Raw genomic sequence first — 20,793 nt, 5'->3', positions numbered from 1 at the left:
GGACAATATGAATCAAGAGTGTAGTCTGAGTGGTTTGTCATTGTCACTTAGCCTGGAGATGAAATGACATCCTTATTAATATGCGTAGTTTTGCTATAATATCACATTTCTCAGTTTTTACAGATTTTCATTTCTTCTTGTAATTTATTTTTTCCAAAGTAATGCATAAATCTAGGCAATCTAATTGTATAGTAAACTCTAATCTTGCGTTCATGACGCAAAGCCATAATGTGTAATTTGTAATTCACAATTTCTTGCTAGTTTTGCCTTAGTTATAGTTCTTTCAGCAAAATGAAGCTGATTTTTGTGGTTGTTCATTTCCATTTTAAAGAAATTTAAGAACAGTAAATAACTGAGATGTACTCTGGGTATTTCAGGTTTTTTTAGGTTTTCATTTTTCTTGCTGTCTTGCCAGTTCCATTTGTTTCCAATGGAATCTGAATGTAAAGGGTGGTGAAGACATAACTTCTACTGACTCGTCAAACTCCATCACAAGCTTTTAGGAAACAAGACACTGAATCTTAACTAGAAGAAATTGCTTCTACTGACAGTTTTTTGTTTACCATCATCACTGGTTTCCTAAGTGCTTTTTTTTTTAATGCTGATATTATTCTTACCAATTATTTTTTTAAAATATTCATGATCTTGGTGACATGTCTTTTCATATAACCCATAATGTTTTTGTGTGATTGGTATTTGATACTGAAGGTCATCATCAATCCTTGAAAGATTAAGAAGGTGTAGTCAATACTCTGAAGTTTTTATGTTGACTATAAAAAGAATAATATGTCTTTAATCTGACTAATGAGATAATATATATGACTGTTCTAGCTGGGATAATTTGCTTGGACAGTTATGTTCGAACATGGGCTAGAGAAAAGTGTGATAGTAATAGCCAGAGCACCAGTCATATTTTTTAGAGATTCTCTGCAAGTAGCAACCGTCTATAGCCAGTGAAGTAGCGGTACTGACATACACTAACGTTAGATCCTGAAACTTATTTTGCAGTCACTGATAGGAAAAAGATTACAGTTTATATTGTAATGTGTTTTCCAAGTTGACATGTATGATACAAAATGAAACATTACCAATTTGCATATACATTACCTGGAGTTCTACTGTTTAACTGTTGAGCTAGACTGACTTCTTGGGATGAGGCTTAGTATAATACTATATAGACTCCTGTACTGTTTAAATACACAAGTTGGGGTTTTTTTGCTGACTGTATTGAAAGATGCTCAAATTTAACTTGTTGAAAACTATCTTTCTTCAATGTAATTTCCCCTCATATTCCCTTTTCCCTCTATCTCTGACATTTGTCATGAACTGTTGTTGTGACTTTATTCTCTAGTAATTTATACAAATAATTCAGCAGTGTTTTACAGATTTAATAAGAATGCAGTGTCATTGAAAAAATTAAGCCATGTTAAACAATATATGCAAGTTTCAGTGTTCTCCTGCTCCTTAAATGGGATATAACTATATATTATCCTAAAGTTATAGTTTGAAATTGAGAAGTTTTTCATAAGTTTGAAACAGCAATAGGAAGCTCAATACCAAAGTAAGTGAAAAATGAGAGGATATAAAAAGCCAGTGTCTTTGACACTTGATTTGTAAGGATTGTGGTTCTGTTTCTTGTCCCTTGCTCTTCACATTCAAACTACTTGGAAGCATTTTTAGCTTAATCTAAGATTCATGCCAGATGCTTTCACGCTGCACTGCAGTAAATGAAGGAAATTCCTGCTTCGTATTGTTTCAGGGTATTTCACTTTGTGAGGAAAATGAGATTTTAATGTTAAAGCGAATTGAAAGAAAAAATAAAAGCTGAAGCTTAAAGTAGAAACAGTGTTATGCTTGTCAAGCCAAAACCTTGCAACGTTACTGGCTTTTTATACTAACTAGGTGTACAAGAAACCATCCTGTCCTATGGCTACTATGTAAGGCATATGCTACAAGCGTGAAGGGCCAGCCTCCAACAGTAACAGCAGACTTGTCACACCTTACAGTCCTTCTAAAAGTAGGTTCAGTATCTGTAACTTTATTAAATAGTGTTGCTGCCAACTTAGATTTGGCTTTAAATACAGATAATAGCAGGTAGGTTGAACTGAAAAGACAGTACTGCTGTGTAAACACCCGAAATAAAGCTGTTTACTATGTTACTGATAAAACAACTTTGTACTCAAAACTGATGAAGAAAGTTTCGGTAATCTTTCAGGTAATGTCATGGAGCAATACAGACAAATGTTAAGTTTTTGTAGCACTAAATATTTATAAAAGTTCCACCTTGCATCTCTTGAAATCTAGCAAGTTTGTTATTCCCAATGCCCTTAGAAACTGATGTTTGTTTGTTCCCCCCCCCCCCCCCCCCCTATTGTTTCAAGTCATGTGAAATCATGATCTAGTTTTATTTCTGTCACTACATCTTGGCTAGGTAGAAATATTTCTACTTGAAGATGTGTATGAAAAAAATATGTATTTTAGATTTTCAGCCCCCCAGTTGTTTTTTCTATGAAGAACTGGTACGTTATTTCTGGAGCTTGTACTTTTTTTTTTTTTTTAAAGGATAGCTTAAAATTTGTAAGCATAAGTTAAAATTTTTGTAGCAAGCTGCATTTCATACCACCTATACAGCAACTGTGTTCTGTCACTGTTAGGTTTTTATGTTTCTATGTTTAAGTTGTTTCTTGAAACATAGCACTGATCTTTCCTATCAGTTTTGCTAAAGAATTTACAACGTAAGATTTGTGCCCCCACCCCAGTCTTGTCTTTCCTACCATACCAACTTTTTTGGTCATTATTGAGAATGTGCTCAGTTTCAGAGATAAAGCATCAGTGCCATGTAGAGCAACACTACTGACTCATCTTAGATACCAAAGTCAAACCAAGCTGGTCTGTCCTTTAGCTTTCAGTTAAATACATGCAATCCTGTGGACTTGTGGGTTTGGCTTCATTCGAGCAATTGTGCAGCAGAATTTAGCAATAATGGTTAAACTTCAGCTTACACATGACAGATTCTTCTGAAATGGATTCTACTGATTACAAATGCTGTTAACTGGATCCTGTAGATGATGTACCTTCATAACAGGAGTCTTTTTTTAAAACAAACAGCATGTTTTCCAGTAGCTACTACATATAAGTTTTGGCATGTTCAATTCAGTCTTAACCAAACTGTCTAACGAAGGGTGGTTAAGTACTGTCTGTTTGAAGCACACATTAAATCGTTTCCAGTATTTCAGTTATTTTATAGTAACTACAGTTTGCAGACTTATACCAGTCTGCCATAAAATAGGTGTACCTGAGCCTAGTCTGTCTCTTCCCCAGAATTACTTGCACTCTAGCTGAAAGTTCTATCACTATTTTCTTCTGTGGTCATACCAAGCTGCTGACTGTAATATTAATTGGTTTGTGCTCTGAAGTCTTGAGGACTTGCCTTATAAAACAGAAATAAAAGAAATTTCCTTCTTTCTTGTCCAAACTCAAATTGTCTATTGTTTACAGGCAAACTTACAGGTTAAACTTACACCAGGAGCCTGACTGTAGGTTACAGGCATTAGAATTTTATTTTAAACTGTCTTGAAAATCATTACCGTATACTATGATTACAATAGCTGAACTTCTTAAATGAGGTTGAGAATATCTGTGCTCTTGTGTTTGGATTCTTTAAATTTATTTCTTTAGACAAAGAGAATTATGAAATAAGTAAATCTTGTGCAGCTTTGCTGTTTGTTCATATATAAAGTCAAAAATTGAAGCAGGAGCTGTTGGTTTTTTTTTTTCGTTATGTTGATACTTTTTCTTAATTTACAATATAATATTTCTGGAACATGAGACAGCAGGTTTCTGGACCTGGAAATTGCTAACAGCATGTTTTCAAAAGTACACAGATTTTTTTTAGATTATTGTAGTTTAGAATTGATATTAGACGATTACACAATTCTATGGGTTAAAATTAAATTTGGGTTCTTTAGAAATATGCCTTATCAGTAGGTATGATATTTCACACAGCAGTGTGAAATTTTTTTTCTTTACTTACATGATCTTGGGTAAAATCAGTGCACAGTCTTTAATCAACTGAAACGAATATCATTTGTTAGCTTCAATCTATTATTTCTTTCAGAGTAAAGAAGAAGTGATGGCAGTACGGCTCCGTGAGGCAGACCGCATTGCAGCTGTGGCTGAACTCCAACAGCATATTGCTGAATTAGAAATCCAGGTAACAAGTGATAGCATCAAATGTGGTAGCTTGATACTGATTACTTTTAGTAATTTGTGGGTTTTTTTCTTCCTCCACTTTGCTTATTAACCTGCTGTGAATACAAGGCACTGCTTTGCAAAGTGGGATAATGCTATATTACTGAATGGGCCTCCTTTATAAGCAAAGGCCTTAAATCTATCTTATAGCCATACTTGTGCGCTATTAAGAATTGCTTCTATACAAGCACCTTGCTATAGGCAATACTCTTTTAAACTCTGATTTCTGTATTTGTTCTTTGTCTTGTAATTGGTAATTTTTAATTAATTAATAGAAGAGATTGAAAACATCCTCTGTCCAAAAAAACTGCACACATTTTAATTCCAGCAACCATTCTTTTCTGTGCTTACTCTTCTGCTATGACTAGTATTGGAAGATTTGTTGTAAAACTCTTATTTCCTTTAAGTAAATCTTGAAATCAGAAATGTTATTTACTGCTACCTTGTCACTGCAGGATCTGAAGATGCAACTCACTGCTCCCTTGATGAGAGAACCAGAAATGACTGTGCTTTATATTTTCTTGGCTTTGAGAAATCATGATGTCTTACTGTAGTCTGTCCTTCCTGTACTCATATCTTGTTGTCCTGTCTGAATTCTGCAGTGCCTACCTACAAAGATTTTCTTGGTGGTTATGCCTAAGTTACAAGCTAGTTACTCTCTAGTTTACTTTTTATTTTAAAAACCGGTATTGCTAGTGTCTGTCTTCCCTCTGAAAACTTTCCTTCAAGGTGATGATTTTACTGTATTGTGTCAAAGCCTTCTTTTCCCTATGAGTTGTCAACCACTTGCATCTTTTTAATCTCTTTATATGTGGAACATATAAATAAATCTAATGGAGCTTGCATAAAGAATTTTCATTTTGAATATTTTTTCTCTAGAGCAGCAGGTACTAAATTTATTAAAAGATAAAGCAATCATTTCTTTTAATCACATAATGCTTAGATAATGCTGTGATCAGTACATTAGAAATTCTTAGATAAGTACAGTAAGCGTTGCATATGAATCATTTATCATCTAGTAAGATAACAAGAGAGTAGCTGAGTTTAGGTCAATCTTACATGTTAGCATTTTACTAAAAAAAAAAAAAGTTTAAAGGTTACTTCAAACAATGTGATTTTGTAGGTGAGGAGCCAGTACTCATTTTGCATTATTTCTTCTTACAGCACAGACTTTAAATGCCATCCTGCTTCCATTGTTTGACTGACATGGGTCTCCCAAAAAGTACTCTAGTCTTGATTTTATAAAATGAAGAAAAGGTGAATCCCATAATGATCAGTTGTTTTTTCTGATAGCTGTCACCCCATTAGAACTGTGTTCATTTTTTAATCCAGTAAATACATCTGACCTGAGTTTTCTGTTGATTGATCAAATCATCAGTGCTCAATCATTTTATAGGTTTCTTCTATTCCCTTTCCATATTTCTGCTTAAGCTGTGGGTGCCAGAATTGCATGCAGATTTTTATAATATCTTGTCAAGAGACAGGTAAAGAAGTGCAGAAACGTAATCTATTTCATGACTCTGGCTAATACATCCAGAGATTCCACTGTCCCTGTTTAGTCATGATATTGCACTGTCTCATGTTTGGTTGTTTATCCACATCATCTCTCCTTCATTTTCACAATTACTACTGTGCATGACGCAATCTTTAGTTATGTTTTTCCGTTTTTTCTCATATTCTATGTAGCCTTGTTTTTTGTTTCTACTGAAGTGTATTTCAAGTTCCAATCTTTTTGGTGTTCTTAATCACCTGTTAACTATTTCTTGATCTCTCTTAGTAAGATCTTTGATTTTCTGCACAAATAAGAATGTTGTGCTTTCTTTGTGTACATGGAGTATGAAGTCATTCTGTGGTTGTGGTTCACGTTTCTAATTTAATGAGTTTGTCCTCTTAAGCTTTTGGTGAACTATTGATCTCAAACTTATACTAGCTTGAATACAACTTCTTCAGTTGTGAAATACAGGTTTTGAGCATTAACTTTATAAAAACATTTAAAACAGAAGTCATTTAGTAGAAGTAAGCTCCTCTAATGTCAATTTACTTATTTTTGACACCCTAGATGTGACTCAGTGCTTTTATTGGGCTGTGACAGATTTTTTTTCTGTAAGATTCTGTAAGCAAATATATGTTTTTGACCAGTGTGTTTTGCCAGCAAATATGAAACTTATGATCAAAACTTCCTTTTTGGGTACTCATGCTCAAAGGCCTCTGAAACACCTGCACCAAAAAAAAAAGTAATACTGGAGTTGGAAAGGCTTAACTCCCAAAGCTTGTAAACTATAAAACATGCAACTGATAATAGAGTTTAAACAAAAGCTGCTTTTTAAGGAAACTGAAAACCTAGATAACTTCTTCATCATTGAAGAAAGAGCTGACTCCCATTCTTTTCCACAGCTTGTCACTGGAATTGCTGTGACCTCATGTGGGGAGCAGAGGGCCTTTTAAACTGAATGTGCTTTAATGACTTGAAATGCAATATTTAACACTATAAATACATTTAGTCAGTCTAGGAGCGTAGGTGTCAGTCTCAAAGTAACTGTGCTTTTAACATGGAGCGTCACAAATAGGTCTGCTTGTCATATTGTTTCGAAGCTGATAAAGATGAAGGGAGGAAGTTAACTTACCACATAACCTTCCTTTTTTTGAGGGGGATGGTGCTTTTCTAAGAAGCTCTAGGGATTCAGTGCCAGGTCCACATGGTCCATAGCAATGCTTAACCTAAATTGTGCAGTTTTCTTTTAAATGTTCATGTAGGTGTAGGTGCAAGACACTGGTGTTAAATTTGTAACACAGAGTATCACTACTCCCACATAAGAACTGATCTGACGTTACACACACAAATGCTAGATTTAAATCACAGTTTCTGGGTCACTCTTAGTTTTGGTTAGTAATAATGACAGGGAGAAAGAGAACTCTCATTTAATAGTAGATGTAATTCTGCAGCAAGATGTCAGTTTATTATGATGTTAGGAAGTTATTTTTTATATATTCTGAATGTTATCTTACCTTGGTCAGGCATTCACAATTCCCGATGCTAAGCTTTTAAACTTTTGTGTAAGTGTATTGAAGTGCAAGGAATAGTCCACAACGTGATGGATATTCTTAAACAAATGTATCAGTCATTCCTTAGCAAAAATAACACAAAATTGAAGTGTAACTGAAGTTTAACTTATGCTGCATATACCTAAGCCCCAGAAGTGACAAAGAAAAACCCTGAAGTTATGTATAAACAAAGGTTTTGTCAGCCTTTGTTTTCTCCACTGTTCTCTCCTTATTTTTCTCTCACTTGCCAGTTCAGCTTATAAAACCCTTGGGAAGCAAACATGACTTGGAAGTATTTGGCAGGCTTCTGGGCCTTGAGCAGGACATTTGAGCAAATTATTAACAAATGAAGGATGGATTTTTTGATGTCTGCTATTTTTTGTACCTCCACACTGGGGAGGAGCTGTTCTCTTTAATATGATATGTTCTACTTTGTCACAAAGGTTAGAGGTTCACATCCTATAACTAAATGACTTGTTTTGCCCAAGCTACATGGACTCTCTGATCCCTCCTGTCCCATCCTTTTGTAAGACATAAAGAGCCAGGGCTAAGGAATGGATATTGTCTCCCTCTATGTCTATAGTCAATCAGCAAAACCTCAGGTTTGTTTCCTCAGGGAATTAGTCTTTCCTGTTTTCTACTGAGCTGGTCTGATAGCTTCAAACTGCAACAAGCAAATGCTTTTAATTTCTTAGTATCAGCCTCTAAAACCCTATTGCTTTTAGCTTGTGTGTGCTTTCCAAAAGCTGCCAAGAAAAGTCTACCGAGCTTTGCTACACTTCTGGCCTAATAACAAGCATTCCTTCTGTTCACGTACAGGCAGTCCTGTTGGTCCCTTGCTGCTGTTTTTTGGGGGTTTTTTTGTTTGGTTTTTTTTTTCCCCTGCAGTAGTTGAAGACAGTTGACAGACTAAGTGAGAGAAAAAGAGGCTTTAGAAAAATTCAGGCAAGGTTAAATCAGTTACAAGCTAGAGTCAATCAGCTGGCTAGGGTAAGGAACACTAGGCCAGTGAAAGTGTAAGCAGACTGAGCTCTGCAGCTTAATCTGTCTCCCTCTATTTCTATTCAGACTGGTGACTTGTAGCATCGTCTTAAAATTATCCATGGCTGGTTTGGGTTGGGGAGGTACAGAGCACACTCATAATATAGAAAACTGGTTTTAGGTCTGAGTAATCTTAAAGCAAAAACTATCTATAAGAATTAATTCTTCTCTTTGTTAGGTTGATCTGGACAGGGAGTAACATCACTTCCTCCTGATGTATTTCCTGGCAGATTCACAGAATTTACCCTATCTCTAACCATGTCAAAGCTGCTTTGAGAACTGTAAAGGAAATCCATGATTGTGCTAGTTCTCTCCCCCCACAGTTTAAACTTTTAGCACTGTTTCCTTAGAATGAAGCCTTTCTATGACCTCTGTTTAATAACTTTTCCAAGTACTGACTGTTGAGTAAAGAAATTGTTTCCATCTTTTCAAATTACAGGAAACTTTTTTTACTCTTATCAATAGTGGTGATGTTAGTGATGTGTTTTTTGAAAGTCTAGAATGAGTCACTGTAAAGTCACTGAAAGGACAGTAGTTACCACATTTACCCTTCTGAATAAACTTCATTTACATTTTTAACGCAGTGTCTTTTGCCACAAAGTAAGAATTGAAAAGCCTCCCCTGAAAAGAGGCTGAGGCAGATTGTTGCCAGTAAATATTTCTAAGTCAGAAAAGATCAAACTAAAGGTGTTAGGTAAATGTCCTACCCTCTAGATGTTTTCAGTAAAGATGATACTCTGTTTTCTGAGGAATAGCAACCATCTGGTGTGCCTGGATTTTGGCTGCCTATAAAACACATTGGTTTTGGTTTTCCGTGTTTTTAAGTTCACAGTTATTAAAGTGAAAACAACCATAGATGTTTTCTTATTATTTAAAATGTCTTATTTTCTTGTTGATGTGTATTTCTTTTTTCCTACTCTGATGTGATAATCAAGAGTGTTTTAGAAAACTTTGTGCTTGTGCTCTCTTGGGATGAAACACCTGCAACTGAAATGGGATTACACTGATCTTCTGCATCTTATACTTAGCCTTGGTCAGGCAGCAAAAGCAGGTTTAAGACCTCCTGTGTGTTCCAGGTGGTTTCCAGTGATTGATTTATTTATTTCTTATTTAAACTTTGTTTTATCATGACGACTATACTTGATTTTGGGGGGTAGTATACAGTAATGGTTTCAAGTATGTAAGATCAGCATTCTTGGAAGCAGCCTGTCCCTAAACACTTGTGTTGCTAACTGTGCATCCGGGTCCTGTGCTGATTGAGTTTGGAAGGTCTCCACATGCTCACTAGTTCTCAGTACACATCAGGTGTGTTCTTTGAAACTAGCTGCTACTTCTTTTGAAGGTACAGAAAAGCTGTTTTTCTCTTGGAAAGCCAGACAAAGGAGGATTTAAGTATGATACTACAACTGTGAATCTCAAGCAATATGTTTTGGTGGGCAGAATTTTTCCTCATTCTAAGATGCAGATTTTTTGGGGAACAAATTTTTCTTCTCAGGAGCTCTCAGTGTAACTCTTGGTATGCACACAAGTACAGTTACTCTAGTACTTCAGAGCAGGATGAGAGAGGTGAGAGCTTCCAAAACTAACGGGGCATGAGTTCTGTTATAGCAGCTGATTTTTTGATCTGTAGGGTTCACTTCCTGCTTCACTGCCCGTGCTACTCCCTCTCTATACACAAACTGAGTCAGGAGGTTGGATTGTGTCTTGGCTGCTTACAGTTACAAGTCCCTTGTCCTTGAGCAGAGGTGATACCTGGCCACTAGGGCGTCTGCTTCCCTGATACAGGGTTTTTTAACCCTGTTGGTTAGTGTTGGTAGAGCTGGTCTGTTGGGAAAGACAGTCGGGGGAAGTTATTAATCTTCAAAAGCAGCGAAATTGAGATGATGGATCTTTAATTACAATGTAATACCAACTGGCATTACTTTTCTAAAACCCCCTCGGGAAGAGGAGGTAGGTACTGCAGTGGTGCCAATATGCAGAAGCAGTACCCCTTGGGAAATGGATGTAGAGATTCGTTCACATTTGACTGTGGGGTTTTTTTTAAAACAAAATTCCTAGATTCCAGAATTGGCTAGCTTTCATTATTTTGCTATTCTGATCATACTCACACTTTGCTTATTGATATGTTATCTGGCTTTTTCACTGTGTAATTTTAAACTTAAAATGCCTACTATTTGCCTCGAGACCAGCTATTCTTTGTGTTGTGACATCCCCAGAATACCACAGATTTTCTGTAATAGTGCTCCCCCTCAAAAAAAACAAGCCAACAACCCACATCCTATGTGTATAATCTTAGATTTTTAAAAAAACACATGAAGAGAGAGGTTACTAATTGCTTCTGCTATTTCCTTTTAAAAGGTATAATGTTCATACCTTCAAGACTGTACCTTAAATTGTAAGAGGAGTCTTAACATTCACTTTTGAACCAGTACAGTTGATGTGAGTGTTTTCTTCAGAAGTACAGAACTACTCAAGCACAGTAGTACAAAACTATTCAAGCAGAGTGTAAAACCAATGCAGAGTGAAATGCCAGGTTCCTCCTGAAGTAAATGCTACAATAACAAGCATTCAATTAAATTAACTCAAGCAACATGAAAGCAATTTATTTTTTCTTATGTCAGTGGGCCTGTCTAGTAACTTACACTGTGGCCTCACCTTGAATACTGTGTGCAGTCCTGGGCCCCACAATCTAAGAAGGATGTGAAGGTCCTTGAATGCATTCAGAGGAGGGCAACAAAGCTGGTGAAAGGGCTGGAAGGAATGTCCTGTAAGGAGCATCTAAGGACTCTGGGCTTGTCTAGTTTGGAGAAAAGGAGTCTGAGGGGTGACCTCACTGCTCTCTACAGCTTCCTGAGAAGGGGAAGAGGAGAGGGAGGTGCTGATCTCCCTGGGATCCAGTGACAGGATGCATGGGAATGGTTCAAAGCTACACCAGGAGAGGTTTAGACTGGACATTAGGAAGCATCTCTTTACCGAGAGGGTGGTCAAACAGGCTTCCTAGAGAGGTGGTCAGTGCTTCAGGCCTGTCAGTGCTTAAGACAATTTGGCCCTTAATAATATGCTTTAACTTGGTCAGCCCTGAATTGGTCAGGCAGTGAGACTTAGCTGAGCATTGTAGGTCCCTTCCAACTGGAATAGTCTATTCTGTTCTGAGGAAGCTGGGCCAGTTTGCAGCCAGAGCATATGAAAATGTAATTTAATGGAAACAGAAACCCTTAGATTTTAGGTATATTTAAAAAATTGAAAGTTAAAGCCAAATTCAAAATGTAGAAGGGCCTTGAGCAGGGCAGTGAGCTCCCTTTTTTCCTTGGTGGTTTTACAGAAGACAGGTTTTATGTCCTTTGCCCTTGAGCACCCTTACCCCTTAAGAGAGTTGAGATTAATTTGTTTTAGCTGTGAAAGGCTTGTCAAATCAATCCATCCTACCAGCATGTGTTTTCTAGCACATCTGCATGACTCAACACTTGAAGCAAGAAGCTAGCAATAATAATATTAGGATTGACAAGAAAGAGGGGTATCAAGAATGTCCTGAATATGGGCTCTGACCTCCCTGGCTGCTGGGGTTGAACCACAGAGAGTGCAGGCTTCTGTCCTTTTGGGCAAGTAGCCCTCTGTTCCCCAACTCAAGTTATCCTTTGATTTCAGTAGTTGAGCTTCCACCTGCCATAGCTGGTTCTTCGACTGAGGTGGCTGAGGCCACACAAGACTTAATCCATACAAAATGGACTTTTTCCTGCCTGAGCCTAGAAACCTTTTCAACATACACTGTTGGACCCTTAGAAGGTTATGATACCTGTAAGCAAAATGAAGGATGGCAGCAGTAGAACAGGAAGGACGGAAAACATGCAGTCTCCATAGAAGCAAATGAATGATAGAGGGCTAGTAGCTATTCCTGGAAGATTATTATCTTCAGTTGCCCTGCAGTACATCAACTAACGAAATGCAACAACCATATCCTGCAGACAGTGGGCTGAAGATGAAATCTGCAAGAATCCATCAGTGTTATTGTCTGAGGTTCTTACCTTTTGTTTCAGTTCCATTCAGTACCTATTGTATCTTCACTTATCAGCGTCTGTCCCACTTTCATGTCACTCGCAACCTAGCTAATTCCATGTCCCTCTGTTTCTTGGCCAAGTTTAATTCAGATTCTGAACTAAGAACAAATGGTAACTCTGGTATTAATCTCAGTTGCTTCATGACTAGATCAGTCTCAAGAGTTAGAAATTACATCTATCTAATACGGTATTATATTTGAAACAAAAATCCAAGCTGAAGTTGCTCAAGGTTTCTTAGTTAAGCCTCTAAATGAAACATGAACATAAAATCCTTTGTGCAGTTTCCATGTGTGTTGATAAATATTTGGAGCATGGGTGTGCTTGCTGTCTCTGGGGCCTTGACCATCACAGTGGCATATAGCTGTACTTTGGCACTAACCAACCTAGTGTCATCTAGAATTACGATGTACAGCTGGGAATCTGACCTGCATGGGGGTGTGTTTTGCTGTGGTGGAGGTTTTCACTATCTCAAGATGCACACACACTGACAATACTCCTTAAAAGAGACTCTGGGATGATACTAAGATCACTTGATAAAAACAGTAAGAAATAGGCTTTTATGATCATCAGGAAGTAATAGATAACGTGTCATATAATCTAGAGAAGGTTGAGAAGCAAATCTAGAACTACAGAATTTTTGGGAGAAAGTATTCTGTCTTCATGACAGATACCAACAGATAGTAGGGAAAGCTGTTAATACTGCTTTCCGCCATGTTAAAAGGAACTGCCATGTTGATGTTTTCCTGCCAACAGTTTTTTAGATTTCTGTCAAGCTGCCCTAATGAATCACTAGTGTTAAAGAATATTACTACCAAATTTGAGTTGCTCATGTTAAAATTTGCCTTTAATTAACAAATGCTTCTCAGAAGCTGGAATTTGCTAGAAAGTAATCTGAACTTAATGCAAATATGAAATGTGACTGGAAAGTGAAACAATTTTGCAATCATAGTAATATTTTGTACTTGTATGAATATATGTATTGATGAAAAATATCTCTTCTCAGTTTTAAAGAATGTTGGGTAACTTAAAGATCATATACAGATAAAACTACTTTTTATGAAATAAATGTTTTGGTTCATTTGAAATATGTAAACTTTCAGCTACTTACTATTTATTCTCTATATTAGATGATTTTTTAAGAATTAAAAAATATTTTAATGCAATAGTGTCTGACCCCTGCATGTTTTCCAGTGGTTTGTTACTGCACATGCAGGAGTGTCTTTTAAATAACTAAACTAATGCCATGATCAACTTAGCTTATTTTTTTAAAAGAAGTAGAATATGTCTTTGCACGGAGATGAACAGCAGCTGTGATGAAGGCTCTGATACCTTGTCCTAAAATGTCTCTTATGTCATCCTTCCAATTTACCCACTGTAGACAGGCTTTGTAGTTTACAGAACACAGGCTTATTTAGTTAGGTAGAGATATCTGATTTCTGTTGCAGCCAGTTAAAAGGATCAGCTTCTGACCTCTAGTGTTTTGAATGTTGCAAGAGGAAGTTACAGCATGACTTTTCTTTGAAAAGTATGTTTATGTAGAAAATGACATTGCAGGGTTCCTTTTTTGTGCTAAATGCACTTTTGTGAATTGTCAGCTCTACAAAATCTGTAGTTCTGAAAGGAAAACTGAAACTTATTTGCCCTTCACTAATAAGGGTCTTGCAAGCCAGGCTTACACCTTACATTCAGCTCCAACTGACTGGAGCTAGAGTCAGTTCTTCCAAGACCAAATACACATCTCAAATTTTTCTGTGATATCTGCATTAACTTTACAGTGTTACTTATGGAATAAAAAGTAACAATAAAACCACTTAAATATAACAAAAAGTGTATAACTCTCTATGGTATAATTTATATGGTATACACTACCAGCTTTCAGCTATTTGTGCAATGCCAAACTTAAGCTAGTAAACGTTATTGCTTCTGCTGTTGGCTTATACTGACTTAACTTGGGAATGCCTGTTGTGTGTTCTTGTGCACCCAGTGTGAATGTAAGCTCAGCTACTTACTATGCTTTCATTTTAAAAGGGCTCTGGCACCTATTTTCTATTTATGGTAAAATGTTGCTTTACTCTTGCTTTTTGATACTATAGTGTATGGTTATATAGAAATTTGGAGTCCATAGAACAAAAAGCTTAAATGGAAGAGTCAGGGTTTCGAACAAAGGGAAAGGTCCTCGACAAACATTTGTCCTATGTATGCCTGCTACCACAAGAGATCAGGTCACTCTCGTTGTCTGGAATCTTAGTTTCTGACAGCAATGAAGCTTTTTCTATATACAGATTTAGACAGCATTATTTTCAGTCTGCAGGTTATGTTGCTTCTGTTTTGGTTTCTCTGGTATCAATAGTCATCCTTGTAAAGAGAGATGATGGGTTTGTGGGGGTTTTTTTAACCCATTTAAGACAGGAACAATTAGTAATGTTGTTAATATTAATCCTTTTTTTTGTGAATTTGAGACATAGATTGCCGTGGAAACTAGGTTCAATATAGAATTGTGCATTAAAGGATCTCCATGTTGCAGATTCTCTGAATCAGTAGTGAATATGAATCAGTTATTTTTTGAGTAATATTGTAATGCATACCTTGCTGCAAGAAAAACAAAGTCTGAAATTAGAGAAATTGCTTTGATATTGCCAACACTGACAGTGCTCAAGGTTGTTCTCTTCCTGCAGCAAAAGGGTTTGGAAGGTGGTATATTGTCCCCCCCCGTAATGTCCTGGTATGTGTTCTGTCCTGGTGTTGCTATTTCAGAGGGATGTTTTAAAAGAACCTCTCCATTAAAGCTTTTTGTCTTGTCTTTTGAGGAACAATTGACACCTTTCATTCTAAAAGGTATTTAAAGTTTGCAAATGACTTTGAACTTGCCTGTTGTTGGAATGAACTGTTTGCTTTCTTCAAGTATAATTAAAGCTTCAGCAAAATGAGCTACAGGTAGACAAACGAGATATTCCCATTCTATTTGTATTTTTGTAATATATTGATTGTATGTGATTTACAGTCACGGTAAAGATTTATATAAAATCAAGGTGCTTCTGTCCTCTAAAGCTGGTGGCTGCTTCAGATATTATTCATCTGGGGAAAAAAAAAAAAACAACACTGCTGTTGACTTGTAGCAAACTGAAGACATGGGCTGCTTTCTCCATTGAGGGTGGTTATTTATCTCAGATCTGCTAAGTTTGGTTCAGTCACGTCAGGATTCCCTTTAGAGACAAGCTGAAAGTTAGTATTGCAGACATTCAAGTGCAGATGACTGTTTCTTGAGCATCCTGAAACTTAGGAGCTGCATTTGATTGACAAATGAGGGAAATCTCATGTTCCTCTTCATCTCTGGCTTTTTTTACTTGCTGATTTTTCTCTGTACCTCTCACAGCATTGGTGCTAGGTGACATACCTGTCTTCACTTATGCTCTCTGGAACTCCTATATGATAAATACCACTATTTTATATGTTACAGCTTTTTTTTAGGGGAGAAAAAAAGCTTGTTATGTGTAGTGTTTCCCAGCACATGTCCTACAATGCAAAGAAGGAACATGTATTGTTTACTTGGAGATAAAGGGAAATTACTTGTTACTAAATGAAAACTTCACATTAGTGAAAATAATGTACACCAAGATATGTTCCATATATTGATAGTATTCAGTAGGGATGCTTTACCAAATTCCATATGCAACCTCATGTACACTGGATGTGAATTCCACCTGTGAAGCTCTGTTAAGTCTTCATGCTCCTTCATAGAATCCTGCCTGTATTATGGGCAGCATTGAGAGGGTCAACTTGATCTGAACTGCTGACACCCCTAGATACCTGCTGTAACTTCAACCAGATGAGAAGTTCTGGATGGTGTCTGTGAATAGCTTCTGTTCATGACAAAAATATGCAAAGAGTTATAATAAGATTTTTAATATAGTATTTTAGTGAATAATTTGAGTAAGATTCTTTTTTTTTTTAACCAAAACAGAAAGAAGAAGGAAAAATTCAAGGGCAGCTTAATAAATCTGATTCTAACCAGTACATCAGAGAACTGAAAGATCAGATAGCTGAGCTGCATCATGAGGTAAGTGATGTTACTGTCTCTGATCACTTGCACCTTTTGTCCTATCTTTCATTTGTAGCACGTTTTGCTTATCTAATAGTTATTACAGCTTCAGTACCTGATTTTGCCAATGTACGTTATTTTAAATGAATGCAATAAAACTCTTATACATGGATCTTGCCCTTATCCTGGGATGTAAGAGAACAAAAAATTGCTTTGTTACATGATTTGACATTAAATGAGATCAGCATTTATGTTCCATCTTGGTTTTTTCCTTAATTTCATGAGTTGATGTATTTCACTGTGTTGCATTTACTGCATTTGGAGCTGTGTGCATGAAAATAAGCCCCTTTATGTCTTCATTTGCCTCAACTTTTAAGGCTAATGTAGTTAGAAACTAAACTGCATTTGTGCGAGTAGAAGAGTCCATGTGTAGATGTTTTGAGTTCTTGCTGTTGTGAGGATGAATTTTACGTGGTACTATACTGAGATTGCTTAAAAAGGATGCTTGCTTAATATCAGTTAACAGATTTTTAAGTTTTAAACTGCCAAAACCTTCAACCTATGAAATTTCTGTCTTCAAACTTCCTTGCTTTCATAGTTGTAGTAACTTTCTGTTAGTCAAAAAGATCAGAAGGTCCTGAAACTGAAGTGGCTTATGTAACTACTGTGCTCACTGGCTCATTTCACTTCATCCTGCATTGTGAAGAAATGTCTTTACCTAATACTTACACTGTGTGCAAAATGTCCAGTCATCTGTAGTCTGCTTCTGTTTCCATACATCTTCTAATACACAGCTCTGATAGTGTTGCTTAAAACCTCAGTATTATAGAGCAGTACAACCTAATTATTTGTTTGTTGCTTTTTTGCTTTTGTTAAATAAGCACATCCTTTCTTGATTTAAGTGTAGGTAGTGTTTTCATAACAATCTTAGTGGATTCAACCTTTTAGGTTCAATCCCTTGAGAGTTATAACATAGTGGAGGATCTTGGAATCCTGTCTGTGCTACAGATTGAGGATAGTCTCTAGGGCCATCAGTCCAGCACCTTTACCAATCATTAAGCTCACTTAAAAACAAATCTAAAAATCAATAATCTTTTTCCATTAAAGTACTATAACTAGTTTGCTTGTTCCTTATGAGAAAATAAGTTGCTTGCAGAATTCCCAGAAAGCCAGATATTTGGCATATTTTGCATTATGAATAAATAAGGCACTGTACTGACTTTTTCCTCTGCTCAGTGTAGGTTTAAAAGGTAAGAAGCCACTGCTTTGGAGGAAAAGTAGAATTACTGTTGGAAAGCTGTTGCATAATTTTCTCTACACAAGCATTTGTCATATGCCTGGCTTAGCAACTCAATTGTCACGAAGGCATACAATTGTGTACGTGCTTAATGTGTATAAGATAACGTGAACAGGTTGGAATGAAGATGAGGTTCATTACCTCACAGAACAATGATAATTCTGAGTCATACCAGTGATTCCCAAACAGTTAAGTCTAGACAAATCTTTATTAGCATTTCAATTTGATTGAAAGAACATAGCTAGGGAGAACATGAATTTCAACAGTAGCAGAGTTTGAGTAATTCCATGTAGAAGAGCACTCCTCTTCCAGATATGTGCTTTGTTGTGGCTTAATTTTTAATTTCCAAACTAGGTAACACTACAGGAACAAAGTTACCTCTTTCTAGGATAGGTAGAACCAGTACGAAGAAACTCTGTATGTAGACATGTTCTACCTTGGCAGCATTTCTGAATGCTTCCTTGCACAGTTTCTTAAAGCCTGGAAGTCCTTGTTTACTAATGACTTCTTCATTTTTTTTCTTTTTTTTTTTTCCCCCTTACATATCTATTTGTTTAGTTTTTAAAAAAAATCTTTGGAGGGAAAGTAATACTTCATACATAATCCTTTATTTTGAGCGTAACCCTCTGGGCTGATTCTGTATGTAGTATTTATAGGTAAGTTGGTGTTAATAAATAATATTTAAGTCTTGGATTAACATAACTGCTAAGAACAGAACTTTGCTTGCAGTGTTTCCTGAAACAGCAAAATCTGAATAAAATGGCAAAGAAAGGGGAAAAAATGCTTGCCCTCAACTGCTAAAGGTTAGGATTAGTATAATTTAGTCAATACCAATTAAACCAACTTTTTTAGATCTGCACTGAAGTGTCTTCATGTGTAGATCCATTAATGACCATGTTCTCTGCTTTTTGGCTAGCTCCTTTTTTATTTTACTTCTGCAAAAGCTAAAAGAAACGTTACAAATTTGCAAATTCATCTTCCTGAAGATAGGGTGATGGTGTATGTGACTTGCTGACCACAACCTCCCAACTAGTTAACATGTAAAAGGCACTGGTAAAACAGCAAAGTTCTTGGTGACTGCATGGTTACCATCTAATATATTGTAACTGTGAAACTTTAAACTGGATATAAACTAATGTAAAAGTTATAGTTTAAGGTAGGGGTGGGATGAGTGGGTGTGGAACAAGACTAAATGTCTTGGCATGGCTGTCAGTGTTGATTCTGCTTATTGAACTCTTTTTTTTCTCTCTAGTACTGCATTTTTACAGAAATTTACATCAGAAGAATTGCAGGTTCTCCATCTGAAGGATGGAACAAAGTAACAAATAAACCCTATATTGAATATAAGTAACTGCAAACTAACTCCATATTCTGGCCTTCTGATAAACACTATTTCATGTCTTTGGCCAGCAATCTGAATGCATGTGTTCCTATATCGGTGGAACCCGGAGGAGCTACTTTATTCCTGTCCTATGATATGATCCATCAGATGGTGATGGTACCAAGATGTGGCAACAGCACGATCCATCTTAATCATGGAGTTCCAGTGAAGGGTCTACTCTTCCATCAGTGTTTGCAAGCCAGGCTAGTAGCCAAGGAGAGGGCAAACCTGGAACACCAATAAGGAACACCAGAGAACAGCAAAGGGAGGGTCACTATTGCTGCCCAGGGTTGAAAGCTGAATCCTCTCCACTAAAAGGGGGGGCTGTGGGGGTGTGGTGTGTGTGTGTTACTATGGCACAGGTACAACAGGCTGCTGCTGTGACACTTCTTGACTATGTAATAGAGGAAAGTTTGACTCTCAAGATTTATTTTTTACCCATTCCAGTGTGGTAACCTAAATCAGCTACATACCATAACTCTTCATATAATTTCAGATTATTAATTTTATTTTACAAAAGTTTTGTTTATACTTTTAAAAACTTCCACCTGATTGCCCTTCGTTGTAATCTGAGTCCACTGATTAATTTTGATCTTCCTTTTCTGAGCTCAAAATTTTTAATGCATCTTAAATATGGTGCAGCTTGCAGCCCAGAGAACAAATTTCAGCTGCTTTTATTGCTCATCTAGGAATAGTAATGCTACAGTCAGTCTTTGAATCATATTATAAGAAGATTTATTTGTAGTAAATTCAAGTTGTATTCCCGTTACTGAGTAAAATTGCACATACTGGAAATTGGTAGTATTGCATCCAAAACTAAACCAATGAGGCACATGGCTATTAAATATACAAGGTAAATTAAATAGAAAAAGATGATGTCTTTTGTCTTACTTTTCAAATAAGGTAAAATAACTATAAATGGAATTACCATATTGGATTTTTTGGTTTGTTCTAACAAGATACCTAACCAGTGGATTTTTTAGCACAGTAAGCTGAACTGTATATTGACTTCTTCACAGTAGGTCTTAAACTTGTATTTGACGAACGCTTCTGGAGAGCAAACAGACAAAATCTGGAACTTTGAGAACATTATAACAAGACTTGTGTTGTAGACTTCTGCTCTATGCACACCATCTTAGATCTACTCACACGCAGCTCTTTCTTGGCACTAACTTGAGTAACCAAATATGTTAGAACCAAAATATTGAACATAATTTATATTACTATGTAAAATGCTGAATTCATACTTAAATTCCTCAGCGCAGCCATAACTTCACTCAGAGTTCACATACATGTAGATCAATTACTATTAACTTGCGATTTTAGCTTTAGTAAGTATGTCAGTCATTTTTACGTTCATTCCCTAGAAAGATACTGACGGCTATCCTTTAATCTTTTACATAACCTATCAACATTCGAAGAATATCTGTTGCATAATGAAAGGACACTCAGAGACTGCAATACTTCTAGTTAGCCAATAGCTAATCCTGTGAAAAGTTGTGTATATTTAGCATCAGGTTAGTGCTGCACTTCCTTTCCTCCTTATTGGCTGAGTTGCTTTATTGGGCACAAAGCTGTTAGATGCTTATGCCTTATGGCTTTATTGTTGAAGGCTGAAACTAGTGTGAAAACCTGAAATTTTGAGGATTGTCACAAACAGGATGTCATGACGTAAACTTCTTTCAGA

General features: G+C 36.4%; 1 protein-coding gene across 12 annotated transcripts in view; it reads left to right on the top strand.

Annotated features, from left to right (window-relative positions):
• Positions 1-20,793, top strand: part of EVI5 (ecotropic viral integration site 5) — an 85,774-nt gene that overhangs the window by 46,121 nt on the left and 18,860 nt on the right. For 10 of the 12 annotated variants that reach the window (XM_074876505.1, XM_074876503.1, XM_074876513.1 and 7 more), the window contains 2 exons: positions 4,118-4,213; positions 16,351-16,446. In XM_074876505.1, the coding sequence (XP_074732606.1) occupies positions 4,118-4,213; positions 16,351-16,446 (192 nt within the window). Of the gene's footprint in view, positions 1-1,902; positions 2,018-4,117; positions 4,214-16,350; positions 16,447-18,977; positions 19,446-20,793 lie in introns of those variants that run through there. The other 2 variants (XM_074876507.1, XR_012629869.1) reach the window with 2 other exon arrangements.

The sequence above is a fragment of the Strix uralensis genome, chromosome 8 (genome assembly GCF_047716275.1).
Source record: "Strix uralensis isolate ZFMK-TIS-50842 chromosome 8, bStrUra1, whole genome shotgun sequence".
Classification (NCBI taxonomy): Eukaryota; Metazoa; Chordata; class Aves; order Strigiformes; family Strigidae; genus Strix; species Strix uralensis.
The sequence above is the reverse complement of the archived record's forward strand: the minus strand, read 5'-3'. Positions and strand labels throughout refer to the sequence as shown.